This window comes from Cyprinodon tularosa, unplaced genomic scaffold (assembly GCF_016077235.1).
Source record: "Cyprinodon tularosa strain WSP-4 unplaced genomic scaffold, ASM1607723v1 ctg187, whole genome shotgun sequence".
Lineage (NCBI taxonomy): Eukaryota > Metazoa > Chordata > Actinopteri > Cyprinodontiformes > Cyprinodontidae > Cyprinodon > Cyprinodon tularosa.
Window position 1 is genome coordinate 1253878 of NW_024038657.1, and position 19970 is coordinate 1273847.

Genomic DNA, 19970 nt, shown 5'->3' on the forward strand with positions numbered 1-19970 from the left:
TCTTATCCCCAATATTAATGGCGAATCAAACTACCATGAACCAAAAGTCATAACAACTTTGCTGACAGAAAGGATGCCTTTGCATACTTTCTGTTGAATCACTTGTCACTTGACTGTAGCTTTGCAAATGCTTAAAGCAATCCAGTGAAATATGTTTGCACCATTTTTATCTGAATTTTTGTTATCTCGTCCTCTATGTTTTAAACTCTTTACATAGGTGCATTCCATTCAAATATAAAACTAAACAATACATGGTCGTGAGAGAACATTACAAATTCGACTTCTAGGAAAGACTGGTTTGTGGCAGGGAAGCTGTAACAGTTTGAAAGTTTGAAACCAGTTTATGACCCAATCAAATCCAAAACAGCTTTATTTATAAAGCACTTTAAAAAAACCACATGAATTTAAAACATTAAACAAAAATCAGCAAAACAGTCATTTACATAAAAACAGATAAAACTCTCTTAAAATATGCAGTAATATGAAACTCATTCTTAGCAAACTGATTAAAGTGAAAGGGAATAAAAGCTTTAATAAGGGTTTAAAAAAAATATGATGAAGAGACCATGGAGAGGCAATTTGTTCAACAGTTTAGGAAATTCTACTTTAAACTCTTGATCCTTTTGAGCTTAAGTCTTGTTTTCGTTATATCCCAGAGGAGTATTTAGCTGCTGGGTAGGTTTGTAAGGAAGTAGTAAAAAGGTTCAAAGATGTTAAGGCAAATAGAAGTTTTAGAATGTAAAATGGACAGACAAGCATCCTGATGATAAAGCAGGGCAAATGTGACAGTGTTTTGGATGGTCTAACAGTTGTCCAGTAGAATTTTGGATCCTTTGGTGCAGGTAAGTAGAGGAACTACTTACCAGTACATTACAGTAATCCATCTGGTGGACAAAGACGTGAATCACTGTCTCAAAGCCAATTTCAAACAAATGTCAGTTAAACCGAAGGAGTCCCATTTGACTCTGGAATACATTGGTATGAATACCACCTATTGAATCCCAGCTACCCATGGTAGATATTTAGCTAAAGATCTTTTGATTTGCTTGGTGGGTGTGACCAGGCATAACTGCTTATTGTGGCCAAGAATTTCCACCTTGCTTTGGTCTCATTTGATGATAGAATGTACTTCAGGAAGCCTTATGGTCGGTTCAGATGTGGTTTTACCAATGTAAGTCTATTTCTTTGGCACAGTGCAATTTGAATTAATAGTAATAGCTCTTAGTCTAGACTGGCTCAGTCTTGTTCTAATTAGGATGTTATTAAAAAATATAATTATAAAATAAACAGACAAAAAAGAGATGGGTTACAACAACAGTTTAATTTCCCTTTGGGATTAATAAAGTACTTTAAATGGAAATTAATTAAGTTAAGTCCTAAACAATACAGAAGGGGTAGTTCTTAAGTCTTATTTATATTGCATTTTTTAATGATGAGGGTAATAAAGAGTGATGTTGACTCCTGAGAAAAAAACTATACGTATGTTCACTTTTTAAATATACATTACCACGGCGGAAGAGTGGGCTTTGAAAAAAGAACCTATGACCTAGGCGGATTTATGGACAACGATAGTAGCTTTTCTAAAGGCATTTCAGTCTCATTGCTTTATCTGCTCTACTTGGCATTTTGTAAAAAAAAAAAAAACACAATTAGTATGTATGTTGTGGTTGTAACATGTAAAAAGTTTCTAATTTCCACTTATGAATCATGAACAAAAACAGTTTTCAAGGATCTTCCAGGGAGAAATTGTGGTAATTCTACATTAGAAGGTCCTACCTTTTATCAGTTTGTCTCTGTGTACACTTAATGCACCGAGGTCCAATCTCTTCCTCTTCTTATCTTCAGACTGTTTTTTTTTACCGTTTCTCCAAGCTGATGTTCATCTGTTTTCACTCCATCTTCTCAAAGCAGATGACAAAACAGAAGCCACTGCACACTGTTGGGAGGACTTCTTCTCTCCTGTGACACAGGCCAGGTAAACACAGCCTGAGAGACTATGATAATAAATCCATTGTGAAATCCATTCTCAATATGAAACCATTTTCACTTCATCAGAAACATAAAGCTAAATAGAACTTCCAATGTGTGTTAAAGTTAATCAAATGTGGTTCCCTTATGTTTACTGTTTCTGTCTTAAGTCCTACTGGACTGTGTTGGACTTTGTAGCTTCCCTCTGGCTGTCACGAGCTCACACTCTCTCATACAAAGACTTCTGTTTAAAACACAGTCAGATTGTTGTGGAAAGGGAAAGCACAGCTTCCAGACACACATGGGTGCATTTAACCCCTCATGTTAGGGTAAAAAATGAAGGTCTTGTTGTATTGCAGGCATCTTGAAAAATCTAATGAGGAATTGAAAGTAACCCATAATCCCAAATCCAAGCAATTGTTAATTGCATGTAATTTAATAACTAACCATAGAATAAAGTTAATAGTTAAAGAAAATGGATGGATGGATGGATGGATGGATGGATGGATGGATGGATGGATGGATGGATGGATGGATGGATGGATGGATGGATGGAAAGGCACTATATAATAAAGAACAATGATGGCCTGAAAACAAATTGGGGTTTTTTAACACAATACCTCTAGTGAAAAAATTAAATACTACTTAGACATTCCTCATCGATACATACATTTATTCAAAATAAATACTATGTAAGCCCTTCAAACAAATTTAAAATACATTTTACATATATTGGACAAATTTAAATGTTCCTTTATGGAACAAACCCTAATAACTAAAGAAATATGATGATGTGTAAATTATTGCTTTTTTGTCCCACTTCATCCTATTAAATTGTTTGGCACTTCTGTTTAAAAGCAAAAAAAAGGACAACAAAGATAATAGTAGGTGGTCATTGTTTTTCTTTGATCATTTTTCTAAACCAAGAAAGATTTAAGAAGCAAATGATGTGAATCACTTTGCTAAGATAATTGTGTTAATGTGCAAAAAATATAAAATGTAGAGGATGTGTGGATTTGCTTCACACCACTAAACACAAAATAAAATGCAGACAAGCTGAAGCACCCCAAATCACATCAGCCCCTGCTTTATCTCCCAAGCCCTCTCACTCATCCAGTCTTTGGCTTGGCCCACAGTGGAACGCTCTTTGCCCAGAACTGAACAGAGCTTAGCCACTTTAGGCTGATTTCTATCCAGGTAGTCCTGCGTATCTTTGACTAGCTGATCCAGCGTCTCTGGGCGATTCTCATCTAAGGAAACCTGCGCATTTAGCATGGGGTTGAAGCGGAAGTAGACATCTGGTGGAAGCAATTCATCCAGGAGAGTGTGGACCCCTTCTGTGTCCGTGGCGCTGGTGATCAGGTTGTTGATTTTGGTTCGCAGACTTGTGGAGGTAGTAGGGCCCCTCTTGACCCTGTCAAAGCGCCCCGTGCCAAGGGACAGCACACACTTAAAGGGTTGGTTGGGCCACAACAAACGGCTCTCGTGAATAGACAAGGCACAGGGATTGTTCAGGATGATTCCTCCATCCTACAGTGACAGAGGATGCAATGGTTTCACTTAGTGAAGCAGATTTAAATCCACACATATGCTTTACAGTTCATAGGAACCCAAGAAGTCAATCAAGCATTCATGCTCAAATTTTACCATAATCAGTGAAAAGGTATTAAAGGTAAGCATGTATGTCACTGCTTGCTAAGGAATTAAAGCAAAACAAAGTAATTTATGAGTGGTCTTAGGGGCAGGATAGATTCCTAAATACTACATGAAGAAATTAAATTGTACAACCTGGTGGATGTCACTTTGTAAAGGGAACTCCTCAAAGTATCCAGGTGCAGCTGAAGATGCACGCACTGCCTGCCACATGGCATGGCTTGATTCCCCTGCATAGCGGCTGAGGCATCCTGGTTTGTGGTTGTAGTTGCGAAATACAAAAGCCTTGGGGCCTGTACCCCAGTTAACCACTGCACTAACAGCTGAAACCTAAGAAGACAAATGCTTTGTTGTAAATTAAAAAATTGTCCAGTTTTACCTATAATATTGCTTCTGAGAGAAATTTTTTTTTAAACAAAAATCACATTTCTTACCTTTGGACTGAACTCGTATCTAGATGTTTTAATTAACGGCTTATAACCTAACGTCTCCCTGGTTCACATAAAACAGGAAGATTGTGAAGGTTAAGACTGAGATGACATTGTAAACTATTGTGCATTTCATTGTAATGTAAATATAAATATGATTGCATACTTTAGTATTTTCTCCCAGGTTGCAGTGTCATAGTAGGAGTGACTTAAACCCATCTTCACAGTGCCAACCAGGGGGTTCTGCCTGAAGACCTCAGATCCAAATCGACGATACATATGAGTACACTCCTCCAGAGAAAAACGGGCCAACCCCAACATGAAAGCTAAGATGGCTCCTATTAGTATGAAGAAGCACTTACTTAGAATATTTATACATTTATCATACAGACAGACAGACAGACAGACAGACAGACAGAGATAGATAGATAGATTGATAGATAGATAGATAGATAGATAGATAGATAGATAGATAGATAGATAGATAGATAGATAGATAGATAGATAGATAGATAGATAGATAGATAGATAGATAGATAGATAGATAGATAGATAGATAGATAGATAGATAGATAGATAGATAGATAGATAGATAGATAGATAGATAGATAGATAGATAGATAGATAGATAGATAGATAGATAGATAGATAGATAGATAGATAGATAGATAGATAGATAGATAGATAGATAGATAGATAGATAGATAGATAGATAGATAGATAGAGGACTAATCTAAGGTTTACCTTTTTTTCTTTTACTTGTGCTTCCAAAAAAGTAAAAAAGCTTTGGGAAGCTTTTTCAATTCAAAATGTCAGAGTTAACTTTATATAGTAGCCCAAAAACTTGTTGTGGCTTAGGAAAAATGCAAATTGAACCAGAAGATCAGGTTCGCCCCTTGGGAATGGGGAGTCATTTTGGGTTCTTTGTTGGCCTGCAATACCCGATACTGGGTTATACCTCTGAAAGGGGGGTCGTTAGGGGCAATCGTTCACTTGGCTGCCCAGGCGAGATGTTTTGTCCCCTGCATGGGGGTGGGGGGTTGAAATAATATAGCTGCATTGTATGTTCTGTTTAAGGTTGTTTTTTCTTTCTTAACATAAATGGCTTCGTTTACACCTCTTTCAATCAACTGTCTTCTTTGTCTAAAATGTGACCATTCTGGTCCTCAAATGAGTGTCCCTTGGCCTTAAGGTACAGGAGAAGAGCAGAGTCCTGTCCGAAGGAGGTAGCTCTTCTGTGTTGAGCCATGTGTCTGTAGAGAGGCTGCTTGGTTTCTCCAATATAAAGATCAGAGCATTCCTCACTGCATTGAACTGCATACACCACTCCACTCATATTTGGTCTGGGGGTTTTGTTTTTAGGATACACTAGTCTCTGTTTAAGGGTCATGTGGTTTGAAACGTCATGGGATTTTGCATTTGGAGAAAGCCTCCTGAGTTTCTCAGAGACTCCAGCAATGTTTTTGCGCTTAATTTTCTCACCGTTATGTTATGCTGCGTGTCTTTTGGATTTCCTTGCTGATTTGACAAACGCCCATTTTGGGTAAGAGCATCTTTAATGTGTTTCTGTTCTTTGTGCTTCCCTTCAGTTTTTGTAGGGACATGCTCAGCCCGGTTGTTGTAAGGGCCAAGCATGTCCCTAGTAAAACAAGAAATACATAAGAAAACAAATACATCCAGGAAACACCACAAAGTGAGAATTAAACCAATAAAGGTATAAAACACAGAAAAAACATCAATCAAAGCTTATTCTCAGTCAGCCAGACCAACAATGCCCCTAGCGACCCCCCTTTCAAAGGCATAGACAAGTATTGGGTATAACAGGCTAACAAAGAACCCAAATCGACCCCCCCCTTTCCTAAGGGGCGGACATGTTCTTCTGATTCAATTTGCATGTTTTCTAAGCCAAAACAAGTTTTTGGGCTACTATATCAAGCTTCAATCTCAACGCTAATTCTGACATTTTGAATTGAAGAAGCTTCCTGGATGGGAAGTGAAACGACTTCAAACTTGGGAACCAAGTCCAGATGATTGTTTTTCTTTTACTTTTTGGAATGACTACGACCTGGATGACTGAGAATCTTCACCAGCATATTTACCTGTGCTCACTCCGCAGATGTAGTCAAACAGCTGGTGGATCTTTTTTCCAGTATCATCTTCTATTAGCTTTAGTAACTGCAGGGGGACCACACCTCTGAAGAACGAAATAACATGAATATTTACATAAACTTTTTTACAAGGAGATTTTTCCATATATCTGAATAATATAACATATTGTGAACTTGATTTTACATTTTTGTGCTGTTATAACCATGTATTTCTGTTTAGTTTATTGTCAGCTTAGTTGATAGACCAACAATAGGCAGTACAGAGTCTTCTATGTCAGTGTCCCTCATATGCCTTCTTAGAAACTGACACAAAACTTATATGGGTGAGTAGAACATGAAGCAATAACGTATAATCAATGGCTCAATGTAAAAAAAACGGCGCTCCTCCGAAGGGATATAAAGGAGCAAATAAAGTTAGTTACAGTAAAAGCTGAACCTATAGCTATGTCTAGAAGAGAAACAGGACTAAGAATTGAAAACAGGCCAAACTTTATAATTGATAATAGAAATTCAAGGCATCAGCTGGGCTGCTGCCTCTTTCAAGGAGCACCAGTTCAGAAGCATCGGCTACTATATGAAGTGAAAAAGGGGAGGGAACCTAAGGTAAGACGTTTAACTCAAAAAATAATGCCAAACTTGAAAGAACAATAAGACAGAATGTTGAGAATTGTTCCCATATATTTAAAATGTACATTTTCTATGCTCTTAGTTAACATTTAGATTGGGTGACCTGTTGGATGTCATCAAGGATCCAGTCCCCCTTTTTTAAGAACTAGGCCACCTCTGGCTACCTTCAGGATATTGTTTGTCAGTACTTTGCCTGCACTGAATCTTTACTGTCTATAAGAATGTGAGATGTGAAGTATATGCACCCTCAGCCAGGTCACACTACCCCTCATAAGATTTGCCCTCTATGTAATGCTCTCACAGGCCGAGGAAGGACACAGCTTTGATCTCTATCTCTCTGTCCTGATTCTAACAAGAATTTATTTTAAAAGTGTGACAATGACTGTCTTCAGCAGCTCTCTTTGTTAACTGGATTCACTCAAGTGAATATTTAACTTTTCCATTTACAGGTCTCCAGCAGCCTAAGCCTACAACAGCATAACTGTAAGCTTCCATCCATCTTCTTCTGCTTATCTGGGGTCGGGTTGTGGGGGTAACAGCTTCAGTAGGGAGGCCCAGACGTCCCTCTCCCCAGCCACTTGGGCCAGCTCCTCCGGGGTAATCCCAGGGCGCTCCCAGGCCAGCCGTGAAACATAGTCCCTCTAGCATGTCCTTGGCCTCCTCCTGGGCCTCCTCCCGGTGGGAGGTGCCTGGAGGTATCCTAATCAGATCCCCGAGCCACCTCAACTGGCTCCTCTTGATGTGAAAGAGCAGTGGCTGTACTCTGAGTCCTCCTCGGATGACCGATACTGTAAGCTTGACAGTGAGAATAGTTTTAAGCCTAGTCTTAAGAGTTTACTGTGTGTCTGCCTCAGGACTAAAGCCGAGCAAAGGATTGTGGGCAACCATTTAACAGCGGCAGATAGGGACATCAGGAGGTCCCTATGCTATTTAAATTAGGGCAGCCACTATTGCCACTATGCCAATGCTAAACCTAAACATTTACCTTACCAGTTCAGAGAAAAGGCGGCAGCCTCCATGTACCTTCTGAGCTGCTTTGCTACCCTACAGGAACACTTAAAAGTTTGACTGATGTTCCCCGTCATTTTTCTTATTATTTTTGAAGAAGCCATTTCTAAGCTCTATCATCGACATACAAGGATCTGGTAATACTGCATAATACATATTTGCAGAAGTAAATATTTATATATTTTGGACCTGTCAAAATTTATAAAAAAATATTTGCATGCTCTAGTTTTCATCAATAAAGATTATACTTTAATTCTGTACTACTCTACAGTAGATGCCCCTTGGATGTATGATTTTGTTGTAGCTTTAAAGGAATAGTACACCCAAAACATGATTAGCCTTCATTTTCTACTCACCCCCATGCTGAACAACACTCTGGAGTACTTTTTTGATATCTCAAATGCATCTGGAGATCTGGGAGGCTTCTTGCTGTCTGCTGACATTCAAATAATGGAAGTCTATGGTGACCGAGACAGAAAGGTCCATAAAAGTCCACAAAAAACGTGTCAATATTCTTCCATACTGCTCGTCCAATGTATTCCAAGTGTCCTGAGTGGGTAGCATCCAGAATTTACTCGAAACGAAGTCATTTAGAATGTTTTTAGAGCATAAACAGTAGTGTATAGGATTTCCTGAAAGCGCGCACATTCGCGCTCACGACGCTACGGAAGCCGGCAGACCAAATCAGCGCATTCAGCTCGGCAAAGAACTCATGCTCTTCCTCAACACTGAAGTCCTCAGACATTTTTCTTTCGTTGTTTCTTTCTTTGCACAGGTAAACAGCACATTTCTTCTTCTACGCTTGCATTATTGGCAGAGCAGACGCTGAATGCGCACTTTCATCTGGTTTGGTCTGCCGGTTTCCGTAGCGTCGTGATCGCGCAGGTGCGCGCTTTCAGGAAATCCTATACACTACTGTTTATGCTCTAAAAACATTCTAAATGACTTCCTTTCGAGTAAATTCTGGATGCTACCCACTCAGGACACTTGGAATACATTGGACGAGCAGTATGGAGGAATATTGACACGTTTTTTGTGGACTTTTATGGACCTTTCTGTCTCGGTCACCATAGACCTCCATTATTTGAATGTCAGCAGACAGCAAGAAGCCTCCCAGATCTCCAGATGCATTTGAGATATCAAAAAAGTACTCCAGAGTGTTGTTCAGCATGGGGGTGAGTAGAAAATGAAGGCTAATCATGTTTTGGGTGTACTATTCCTTTAAGCTTTATTGCAATTTGCTGGCCTCCATGAACGAACAGTGCATTACCAAAAATTGCATACTGACATCATTAAAAAGCACGTATTGGTTTAAAATAGATATCTAAGGAATATTGGTCATAGCATTATTACTTAACTGATTACTTAATTTTTTGCTCAGAATTCATTTTTTTAATTTATCGGAGATATACACACCTTAAAATTAACTTTTTTTGCGAAATGTAATGATCTTTTTTTTTATTTTTTATCAAATTATCTCCAAGATTAAATGAAAACAGCCCGTCTACAGAAATCCTTTTATAAACGGGGTTTCACAACATTGTGCACTTCAATGTAAACAAAGTAGTTTCTTGTCTACTGTGTACCAAACAAATTTTGTACCATAAGGTATTAACAGTAAGGTTTCCGGTAGTTTCTCACCTGGTACCCCCACCGTCAATGGAGAGAATTCTGACACCACAGCCTTTAACTGGATCCATATAACCAATCAGAGCCAAGGTCTCTCTTAAAGCGTCCTGAAGTTCCTGATCATTTTTATAAGTTCTCCGTAGTCTCAGCAAGCTGACTACAGTTTTCTCCTAGAGGAAAAAGCAAAACACATATTGGAGATCTTTTAAATCATTTGTAAACTTTATATTATCAGAAAAATTAAAAATAAAATAAAATAAAAAACAAGACCTTCCAGATTAATGCCTTGCTTGATGGGAAGTAGATAAGATGTTCATTGAGTAAATCTATGCAGGCACTCAGAGCTTCTGGATTAGCAGCTTCTCCCAGTCTGGTTAACAACCTAAATGTGGTCTCCTCTGCCTGTCTCTGGGTCAAAACAAGCTGAAATCATACAACCAAAAAAATTGCAGCACTTTAGTAATTCTATCAACTCCATAAGGTAGAACACCAATAATGAGCTATTCACATGTGTATGTTTTCCACATTTTATGGTAAAAAAAACAACAAAAAAACAAATTTCAATGTATATATGGAATTTATGTGAAAGACCAGTACAGGGTACTGCCTAGTGATGCAATAAGACAAAATAAAATACAGTATTCAAATGATTTTAAGAAATAAACAGTTGAGAATGCTAGATGCATTTGAATTAAGCCTGCTAAGTTTGCATGGCTACTAGCTGTTTGCATTTTAATGTAGTAACACTATTTCTCCTAGCTTCACACATCCAAATCTGAACACCTTAATTATAAAAAAGTATTGCTGGATTGAATGGCTTCTGTGACAAACATTTTTTAAGTCTTGCTACAGATTTTTAAGTGGATTCCATTTGCACTTTGGGTTGCTTTAACACATGATTAACCTGGGTGTCACTAAACTTTTGCTCCAAATCTCAACAGCCTCTAAGTTTCTAATAGCTTTGAATATTAAGCATTCCCACAGCCTAATGCTGTCACTGCGTTTGTTGGACAGTCATGTTGATGTTTACAAGCAGTGTTTGTTTTTCAGCCCAGAAATGGTCTTGCATGTAACTCAGAAATTACAAATTTGGTGCAATATAACGGAACCACAATTTTTCATATGAGAAATTTTTTTGAACACTTGTTGCATTGAACAATTCTCCCACCAGGACTCCAGCTCTCTACAGCATCTCTAGAGTTACACTGGGTCTCTTTGCTGCTTTTCTTATCAATGCTATCTATTACTTTTAGTATCTTGGCTGGTTTTCAGTTTTGTCACATTTTTAAATCATAGATTTCATTTAAGCAATATTTGTTCAAAGGTTGAGGAATTGTTTTACAACCTAAACATGCTTTTGAATTCTCCACACTAACCTACCAAACTTGATCTTTATGTTACTGTTTGTTCTCCAAAAAATCTCTAAGGAATTAAATATTTAAAAAAAGACATTAAAAATATATCTAAAAAATTCACCAAATTCATAATAATGAGCTACATTGTATTGGTCAATTACAAAAATGGACAATGATATAGATAGTGCTAATCATGTATGGGTACTTTTATGTAAATGCATTAAGTCAACTTACCTTGTTATTTAGTATTGGCTCAGGTGAGGTCACAGCAGGTTTCGAATCAGTGCCCCTTGACAAAGGGCCTAGGTTCATAAAGGTACCAAGGATACCTGGAATAACACTAGTATGTTGGCGAAGGACATCCATGTAAGATGTTGACTTGGAAGGTGTTGGGTCCTTCTTTGTCGTGACATTTATATGATGGTCCTTCGGTCGACTTTGAGCTCTGAAATACTGATTTATATGACTTGATGTCTGAATATAGTTATCTTCCAAGTTAGAAGCACTTAAGCTGCTGTGAAAGAAGTTTGTATTTTCCCTTGCAGTGGGCTCTTCTTCCTTTATCTGGAACATGATACCACTGCCAGTTTCTGAAGTAGATTCTGGGAAGACATATTTCTTTTTTGATTTGTTCTTTTCTTCTAGAAGTTCTTTTTTACTGTAAGCTTCATCTGCAGATTTAGCCATAAAATATTTGTTAATGTGTCTTGCAATTTGATGATATGCTTCCTCCCAGCTGTTGAAAACGTTGTCATGCCCTACTGCTATCCTTTCATCATTAAGCTTGACTTCAGAGATTGCATCAGAATGTGTTTGTTTTTTTCTCCTTACCCTTCTGTTTGCTCCTCTAATGGTGGATAAGCCTTGAAAGATTTCCTGCTTGCTACGAGTGTAACTCTGAGAGAACACAGAGTTGATATGCTTCGCAACATAACTGTAACTCTCTCCAAAGGCTGTGGTCAAAGAGCTGATGTGAAATAACTGCAGTCCAGACTCTTCATTGATGGAGGTAACAGTCTCTGATTTCTCTTTGCATTTCAAAGACGGCACTTTGCAACTGCTTCCCTGTTCATTTTGATCTGCTTCTGACCATTGATTGAGTGTGCGCCTTTGTGATTGGTTATGATACTCAGGAACTGTAACAATAAAACTGGCATTTCCAGCAAACACACTGAGATTCCTCCTCTTAGGGTAAATGTTAACGTATCTGGATGGTACATTGAAGGATTGGCCAGGGTGATGATTCAGTGCAAGAACAGCAGAAATCCCAGCTGGAGGTTCACCTTTAAATAACTTATTATTAGATGAATCAAAAGGCAGACAATGCAAATATCTCACTTCTTTGGCATTTTCTTTAAAGAAGATTGAAGATGCAAAACGTTTAAGGAGCATTACCCTGCTATTTAATGTAGACAGCCTGTCTGAGTTTGGAAGAAGTGAAAGTCTAACCAGAGGTTGCACTTTTCTGAGACAGCTTATTTTATACATAATCCTGAATTATTTTAAAGCCTTTTCTATGACCCTTGAACATAAGGCAGGAATAAATGGATGATCCCTTCTTGATCTAATGTGGTATACAGCACCCAGACTTGCTGTGGATGCCTCTTGTCTGTAGCAACATGATCAACTGCAGCCTGGTGAGAATCCAAAAGACAATCTAAATTAACCCAACCGCTGAATCATTCATAGGCTAATGACAACTTTCTGTACAGTATATCTTGCACAGTTGCAAATATAAGGAAAATATCTTGCAAAACAAGAGAAAAAACAAAACACAGTGATTATTATTCTGGGAGGCCAAATCATTAAACGGTTTCTTGGTTCACAAAAATGTAACAAGAAATGTAATATCACATGCCCGTCCTTCACTACAAAAGAGAAAGAAAAGGAGAATGTTTTAACAAAAAAAAGCCAAAGGAAAAGACAGGTAAAAGAAAAGACAGGGAAAAAAAGAATAACATATTATAACTTAAATACAAGAATCAAAATTGTATTACTTCAGAATAACCTTATCTTACTTTTATGGCCACCCTCAAAGTGCAGTAGCACTTAGAATTTTCTTAATTACATTGACAAATTGCAGTACAAACTGGTTTTGCACATGTTCTCTACTGCTTTCAATCTAGATCATACAAAACAAGCCCACTAATTGAATATGCAATTCCTTTTTTTTTTGTTGACACAAACAAATTACTGCAACGTGTCTACCTGCCTGATCTTCAAAATTCCAAACCTGCACGTGTTTCCCTACACACAGACTTTTGAACAGCAGGCTAACAAAGATAAAAAACAATGGATGTCTCACTTTTAATATTTCAATCGGTTTAAAAACAATAAAAGATCTCATAATTGTGCTTTGATTTGGTGTTTGTCACATAGGAAAACAGATAACATATTGAAATATTCAACTGTAACAACTGAAATGTTAAGAAAAGAAAACAGCTGATGGTGTTGTAAGATTTTAGTAGAACAGCTTGTTAGATTACAGCCAAAGTCATAATGGTACTGGAAATAAAATAACTCCGATCTATCTAACAATCAGACAGATCCCCCCATTGAGCAAAATAATAGAAAAGAAAAATAGAAACACCTTCTTAGCCTGACCTTGCCTAAGCAACCTAAGCAATAGATCACTGCTTTGACGGCTCACTGTTTGACACCAAAATCACATTCAAAGAGGATCATAATCTAATCTAATTCTATTACATATTACACAAAGAAGCCATTGAAGTTTTCAGTTACTGTAAATCTGTAGCATATCGGCTCAGAGCAGACACTATCACTGTTATAAACAAACTGCAGCCTGCTTCTACAGTCAGCTGATCAGGGTACACATATCATGTTCCACTTCAGTTTGTGTCCTAGAACTGCATGATGGGAATGTATGCCAAGCCTCCAAATGGACTTGGTAGGTAATGACTGTCAATGCAGTTAGAAAGAAATCACAACTTTGACCTTGATTTTATGGATATCCTCTACATATAGTCACTTTGTGTTTTAAAAAATCAAACACCTTCTCCTGTTATATTCATAGACATGATTTAAAAGGAAATACCTTCAGCTTCACAGCAGGTTAGAAAAATATATTTACCTTAAAGAAATGATTGCTTTCACAACTCATCTTTGGGTTAGTTTCTGTACAAATAGCCTGAGTAAATGCCAGAAAGCAACTTCTAATGTTTACCTGTGTTACTTGCTTGCAGCACCTCTTCTGCGTTGAGTCGAGCTGGGCTTTATGTTACAGTAGTTTTGTTTGTGGACTGATGGGACTTTGGTCAAGTTCAGCAAATGGTCTCGAAGATCAGTCAAGCATAACGTTATGTGCCATCATTCCTGGTAGATCTAAAAGTAGAAAGAGGGTGTCTGTAAGCTGCTATGTTGGACGTCACACACATCACACTCACCTTCACACGGGGCTCACACCAGACATGTCCCTCAATCGAATAATCACTCTCTCTTTCTCTCTTTTTCAATGGGTACTGAGGGATTTTGAAATGTTTTTTTATTCCTAATGTTTGGCTTAGATTATAGCTGAAATCTTTCAATTGTTTTAGGATGTATTGATAAAATCAGGTTTCTTTGGTTTAGTTTTCTTTTGTCACAGAATTTAACAATTAGTCTGTTTCATTGGATATCAAAGGAGCTTCAGTAGCAAACTTTAGCCGACATGCATTAGTTCTGGTGCCTTTTTATATTCCTCTTGACCTTAAAGCCTAGAACACATCAGTGGATGTTAGTGTTGATCCACTAGTGTTAGCTTTTAGGTCACATGACTCTGATGACACCTAGTTTCAGAAGTACCTTAATGAAATGAAAGCAAAAGCTGTCGCCCTTTTTTATAAATATGACTGTGCTTACTGACTATTTAAGAATGTTTCTGTTTATGTCTTGTAAATCTTCCAAAAAATATTGTATGTGCATTTTCGCTTGTTAGTTTCATTGGTTGTGCATCTTCCACCACCTCATTTCCTTACGCTAAATTTTCCATACATATGCTTGATTTTAGCAAATGAAGAAATACTAAATGAATAAATGACTACTCTCTTTGAGAAGGGCAAAATGAGTTCTGATTGGTGCATGCTGTTAGAACATTTGTGTTAAAAAAGAAAAAAAGGTTTTTATTATTCTCTGCGTAATATATATATTTTTGATGATTGATTTTTACATTAGCTTTATGCCATAATAATAAAAATAAATATTCAGTGTATAATGAATAAGTACTAATGAATTATGTACCAAGATATACATCCAGCGAGAGGTACTTGTGCCTATCTCCAGCTGTCAACGGGCGAGAGGCGGGATACAACCTGGACAGGTCGCCAGTCCATCACATGGCAACACAGAAACAAACAGGACAAACAACCATTCACACATACACTCACACCTAAGGAGAATTTAGAGAAGTAATTAACCTAACAGTAATATCTTTGGACTGTTGAAGGTCAAAGTACCCGGAGAGAACTCCGTGAGGAAAGACCCTGGGCAACCTGGGAAACCTTACTGCACCCAGAACCTTCTTGCTGCAAGGTAGCAGTGCTACCAAGTGCTCCACCGTGCAGTGAAACACATTAAAATAAACTATTCAAACATCAGCTTTAATTATGCTTACATCTTCAAAATATTATTCGCATTCACATGTTTGACATCTCTTAATTAATAAGACATTATTTAAGTGCAAAAACTAAAATTCACCTGTTTTTCCCCCTTTTCTTCACAAATTTCAAGCCACTGTTTAACAGCATCACATTGTGTAATCTGTAGATGTACATGGAAGTAGCGTCTTACTTAAGACATACAGTAATGCTTGCATCTGCTCAAAAAATATATTTTAAAGGATTATTTAAAAACAAAATCAACTGCATTCTCTCCTCTGAGCAATACTTTAGACTTACAGTGACATCTAGTGGCAGCTTGTTGACAGTCCTCTTTATTTATCAACAGATACAAAAAAGCTTCAATCTGATCTGAGCATAACAGGAAATTGACTTTATTTTGCTTCAGTGACTTTAAGTCTTATCTGTGAACAACTCGTTTAACAAAAGAAGACAGGCATGAATGCAGAACTATTGTGGCTGTCTTTTATATGGCTTTATTGTCTGCTCTGCCATCTTTAGCTGCTTAAAGTTTTCTTGTTTGACTGTTTGTCATCTACCAGTCTGTGAGTCTAAGTACAAATGGATAGAAGACTTAACTCTTGATCAGTAAAATAGCAGGGATCCCAGTAAAATGGATCCAAACTTTAATCTGTTAGTGGTAAATGATTAAATATGGAAACATTTACTGTTTTGAAGTAGATCCGATCAGTATTGATAATAACAATAGCGTCTTTATAATAAGTAAATAATTTTTATTGTCTTTATTAACATGTTTACTCCCCCACCACCCATTTTTGCAGATATTTAGGTGTTTTTAAAACCTTTTTTTCTTAAACTGAATGAACAGCATCAACTCTGTACAACTCATATCATAATGGAAAAAAAACATCAAGTCTGTCTTTATAATACTTTTCTTTCACTACAGTAATTTTACCATGTGTCCCTTTGACACAATATATAACACAATAGCCATTAATTACAATATGAAAACCATTGCTTTTAATATGGTTTCTTAATATAAATATTTAATTCTGAAACGAGGTCAGGAATCAGCTGGTTTCTTTTTACAGCTTCCTGAGGGGCATTCCTCTGCCCTTCCAGTCCACTTAAGTCGATTCTTAGCAAAGACAGCATACGCCTTTTCCATAAATGGCCTCACTGGTGACCACATCATGAAGCGACCCAACCAACCAAGGCCAACGGCACCATACATGACTGCAAACGCTGGAACGCCACGGTGTACCTGAAAATGCAGAAAATAGAAATGAAAGTGTAGTTCAGCAATCAACTTCTTTAGGTTACACACAATCGGGTACAGCATCTGCATTCACCACAGAACAAATCTGGGAAGATCCTCAGTCAACCAGCTTATGGTCAAGCCTGAAAAGTTCCGTTTAGGCAACTGGATGTGAAGTTCACTATGGAACACAAACCTCTGCAAAATACAAATCCAAGCTGTACTGTGTCTAGCCCTGTCTGCTGATTGGAGCGCATCACTGATTGATGAGCAGGCAGACACCTTTATAGTAGGCCAGGTGATTGCATGTCAGCAGTCTGTGAGGCTACGATTTTGGATCTGGTCATCTGAGACTTTAGGCACCATTCTGTAATCTGAGAGAATTTGGGTTGATCTTTAAGCGCAATATCTGCCGTTTGTTTGTGCAGCCCTAAAGCTTCACTAGTGTTTCCAGCAGCAGTAGAAGTCCTTTTATGGCCGTATATGCAGGTTAAGGCCTCTGCTCATTTCTGACCTGCTAGGCCTTAAGCACCTTGGTATGTTGTCTTTATTTAAATTTACCTTGAATCTAGAGATAATGAGCATTTCTATCTGAGCTGTGCATCATGCTCCAGTGCACAGGGATGCTCTGCTGTTTTATTTATTTAGTCTTGATTTTTGAAAACTTTAAGGTTTGGGCTGCTTTTCCAATGCATCTGTTGCTGCTGTTTGGGCTGATGAGACCATGGATATCTCCTCTGCTGAAAGGGGGTGACTAAAGCCTGTCATTTTTAAAATAGAATGTCTGTCTTTCTTTTTTTTAGGTTTTTAAGGCACTACTGGCTTGTTTCGATAGCAGGCTGACAGGAAAGGAGGAATAAGAGAGGGGAAGAGACATGTGGCACAGTACCACAGGTTGGATTCTAACTCGAGTCTTAGGCTTCCCTACATGGGTCGTGAGTGCTGACCACTGCGTCACTGAAGCATGCCCAAATAGATAATTCTTTGATAGATGGTTTTGGGGGTTAGAGTGGACATTCAGGCACAGTAAGCTAGTATGAGCAATGAGGACAGCACCTTTTAAACAGAGCGTGCACGAGGAGAAATGGGCTTGTGCATGCTCTCGCACAAGCATTTTTTTAAAGTGGAGAGGGCGGAAATTTGCAAAAATCCTCCACAATACCTTTAAGGGGAATATTAGTCCTGTTTAAAGCTTGGTGTTGTAATTTTACCTCGTCTTTCTCGTCAATCACGGTCATCTCCTCCATGGCCATCTCATAGCTGACATCTTTGTATTTTGTCCCATCATAGCCTGGGTTAGAGATGTCAATGAAATTTACGTTCCCTGGTCGGTTTCTCTGCAGGAACTGGAGGAAGCGGATCTCCGTCAGGCAGATGGGACACATCCCATCATACAACACCTGGAGCAGAGTGGAGTTAATAAGACTTTAATCCATTAGATTTTACTTATCCAAAACAAAGGTAACATTTTGAAACTGTATTAGCAAAGCACTGGAATGCATTCAGTTTAAAATGAGCAACAGGTGATATATTTTTATTACAATGAATGGGAATACATTTTTTTGTTAAAATCAGGCAAAATTGGCAAAAGAAGGGTTGTTAGCAAGTTCTAGAGCATCTCCAAACCCTGCAGCTGTGTTGGCCGTTCCAAGTGTGCGTCAACAACAAAATGTGGCTAAAGGAAATAATAGTAGTGAACTGATGACAGGATCACTGATGCAAATGACCCCGTTGATCTGATCCAACAATGATCTAAGTCATTTAAATTATCTAATGATTAAATCCAGGCTCTGGTAGAAAGCTGACAACTCGAGAGAGAAATGTGTTGTTTAAAAGACCAAGATAATTAAATTCTGATTTTGATTATGATGCTTAGTCAATCAGAGGAGTGGAGTTTGAGTAAGCTTAAAAGGACTGTACATCTGTTTTACTATAACTTATGTGTATACTGCAGAAAAATAGTAAAACAGATGAACAGAAACTTGTAGAGTGCATTACAGTGAAGAATAATCCAAGTGCAAAAACAGGTCCCATATGTGCCTGATTAAGGAAGCATACTTTTCTATGACTGATCATCTACTTAATTACATCTTTTATAAATAAATGATAAATGTTTTATGTTAAAAACAATGCATCACTTGATGCACTTTGTTGTACATCATTTTGGAGTTTTTTCTTTCTACTGCAGCTTGTCATTGTGTGAGTATATCATCAATGTGCAATTATATGTACAATGTGCAAGTATATAATCAATCTACAATAAAACTGTGGTTTAGATAAATGTGCAAATTGTAAAACAGTATGTACTATAAGACAGCAGAAATAATACCTGATGGCTCTTCTCCTTAATAACAAGCTTTATTAAGTTTTTGAACTACACAAGGACTTGACAAGAATGAACAGCTTTGATCCAAATTGTATTTCAATCAACCCTAATTTTAATTGTTTAAATTAAAAATTCATTGTTAGAATAAGGAAGAGGAAATAAAATCTCACCCTGACAGCCGAAGAGTCGGAGCTGTGGTTCCTCCGCTGGTGTCTGCAGAGCCCAGGCGTCCCCAGCCTGCCTGTCCTTGGATTTACACTACAGGGGAGCCTGATGGAAGCCGCGGTGGCAAAACCAAGTCTAACTTTACAAAACATTTCTAAACCACCCAATGATGGCTCTGTTTAAACTAAGGTAGCCACTTGTGACTGGAGCTGTTATTGACGGAGCAATCAGCAGTAAATTAATAAACAATGTTTAGGTTACACAAGAAAAGGATGAACACATAACAGCAGGGAAGCGTCTCTTCTTCGTGAGATAGGACTAATATAACAGCGCCATCTTGTGGAATGTCTCTGTATTGAATGTAAAATAAAACAAAACTGATAAAAATGGGAAATCTTTATCAAATTAAAACCATCTGCAAATCTTTCTCTGTGGCCTATATTGAGTATGTAAAATAGTTACAATAACCCTAATTTCTTTGATCTAATAATTGAGTTTTCAGAGGTGTCAAATATGTAAGTAGAAATTTTGGCTATCTATACTTTACTAGAGTAATTCCCTTTTAGAAAACCTTTTACTTCAACTCCTTATTTTTTATTTTTTTAATCTAAACCTTACATTTTTAAAATTGCCTTGTTTATACTAGTTTTGTTTCATTTGAGCTCATTGTAGTTATGGCCTGTTGGTATTAAAAACTGTCACAGTCTTGGTTCTGTTAAGTTTTCTTTTGAGTATTCAGTTTTACTTTTTTCTATTGGTTTAGTTCCTATTTTGTTGTGTTTCCAGGATATATTTTAGTTCTTGGGTTTTTATTTGCTGCCCTTGTGTTGGTCTCCTTTTTCCTAGCTCCTTTCTAGACTCCTCTCTTCAC

The 19970-nt window shown here is 37.6% G+C and overlaps 2 protein-coding genes across 2 annotated transcripts; both read right to left on the reverse strand.

Annotated features, from left to right (window-relative positions):
* Positions 1 to 2624: 2624 nt before the first annotated feature.
* On the reverse strand, positions 2625 to 14556 carry LOC119782046 (calcium-independent phospholipase A2-gamma-like). Its single transcript, XM_038282798.1, has 9 exons — positions 13961 to 14556; positions 11011 to 12410; positions 9692 to 9844; positions 9434 to 9591; positions 6149 to 6243; positions 4216 to 4387; positions 4056 to 4113; positions 3757 to 3951; positions 2625 to 3498 (listed from the first exon to the last, which is right to left on the reverse strand). The coding sequence occupies exons 2-9, from the start codon at positions 12262 to 12264 to the stop codon at positions 3040 to 3042; spliced, it is 2544 nt and encodes an 847-aa protein (XP_038138726.1). The 5' UTR covers positions 12265 to 12410; positions 13961 to 14556; the 3' UTR covers positions 2625 to 3039.
* Positions 14557 to 16105: 1549 nt separating this feature from the next.
* LOC119782047 (uncharacterized protein At5g50100, chloroplastic-like) lies at positions 16106 to 19418 on the reverse strand. Its single transcript, XM_038282799.1, has 3 exons — positions 19105 to 19418; positions 17820 to 18008; positions 16106 to 16614 (listed from the first exon to the last, which is right to left on the reverse strand). The coding sequence occupies exons 1-3, from the start codon at positions 19249 to 19251 to the stop codon at positions 16414 to 16416; spliced, it is 537 nt and encodes a 178-aa protein (XP_038138727.1). The 5' UTR covers positions 19252 to 19418; the 3' UTR covers positions 16106 to 16413.
* Positions 19419 to 19970: the final 552 nt, after the last annotated feature.

What these genes read in the sequence shown, in the direction of transcription:
- LOC119782047 (XM_038282799.1), bottom strand. Translation starts at nt 19,251, where the DNA reads ATGTTTTGTAAAGTTAGACTTGGTTTTGCCACCGCGGCTTCCATCAGG. An exon ending in CCGACTCTTCGGCTGTCAGG is followed by an intron (nt 18,009 to 19,104) that starts GTGAGATTTTAT and finishes ACTCTGCTCCAG; the next exon opens with GTGTTGTATGATGGGATGTG. An exon ending in TGATTGACGAGAAAGACGAG is followed by an intron (nt 16,615 to 17,819) that starts GTAAAATTACAA and finishes CTGCATTTTCAG; the next exon opens with GTACACCGTGGCGTTCCAGC.
- LOC119782046 (XM_038282798.1), bottom strand. Translation starts at nt 12,264, where the DNA reads ATGTATAAAATAAGCTGTCTCAGAAAAGTGCAACCTCTGGTTAGACTT. An exon ending in GCAAGGCATTAATCTGGAAG is followed by an intron (nt 9,592 to 9,691) that starts GTCTTGTTTTTT and finishes TTTTTCCTCTAG; the next exon opens with GAGAAAACTGTAGTCAGCTT. An exon ending in ATTGACGGTGGGGGTACCAG is followed by an intron (nt 6,244 to 9,433) that starts GTGAGAAACTAC and finishes TTCGTTCTTCAG; the next exon opens with AGGTGTGGTCCCCCTGCAGT.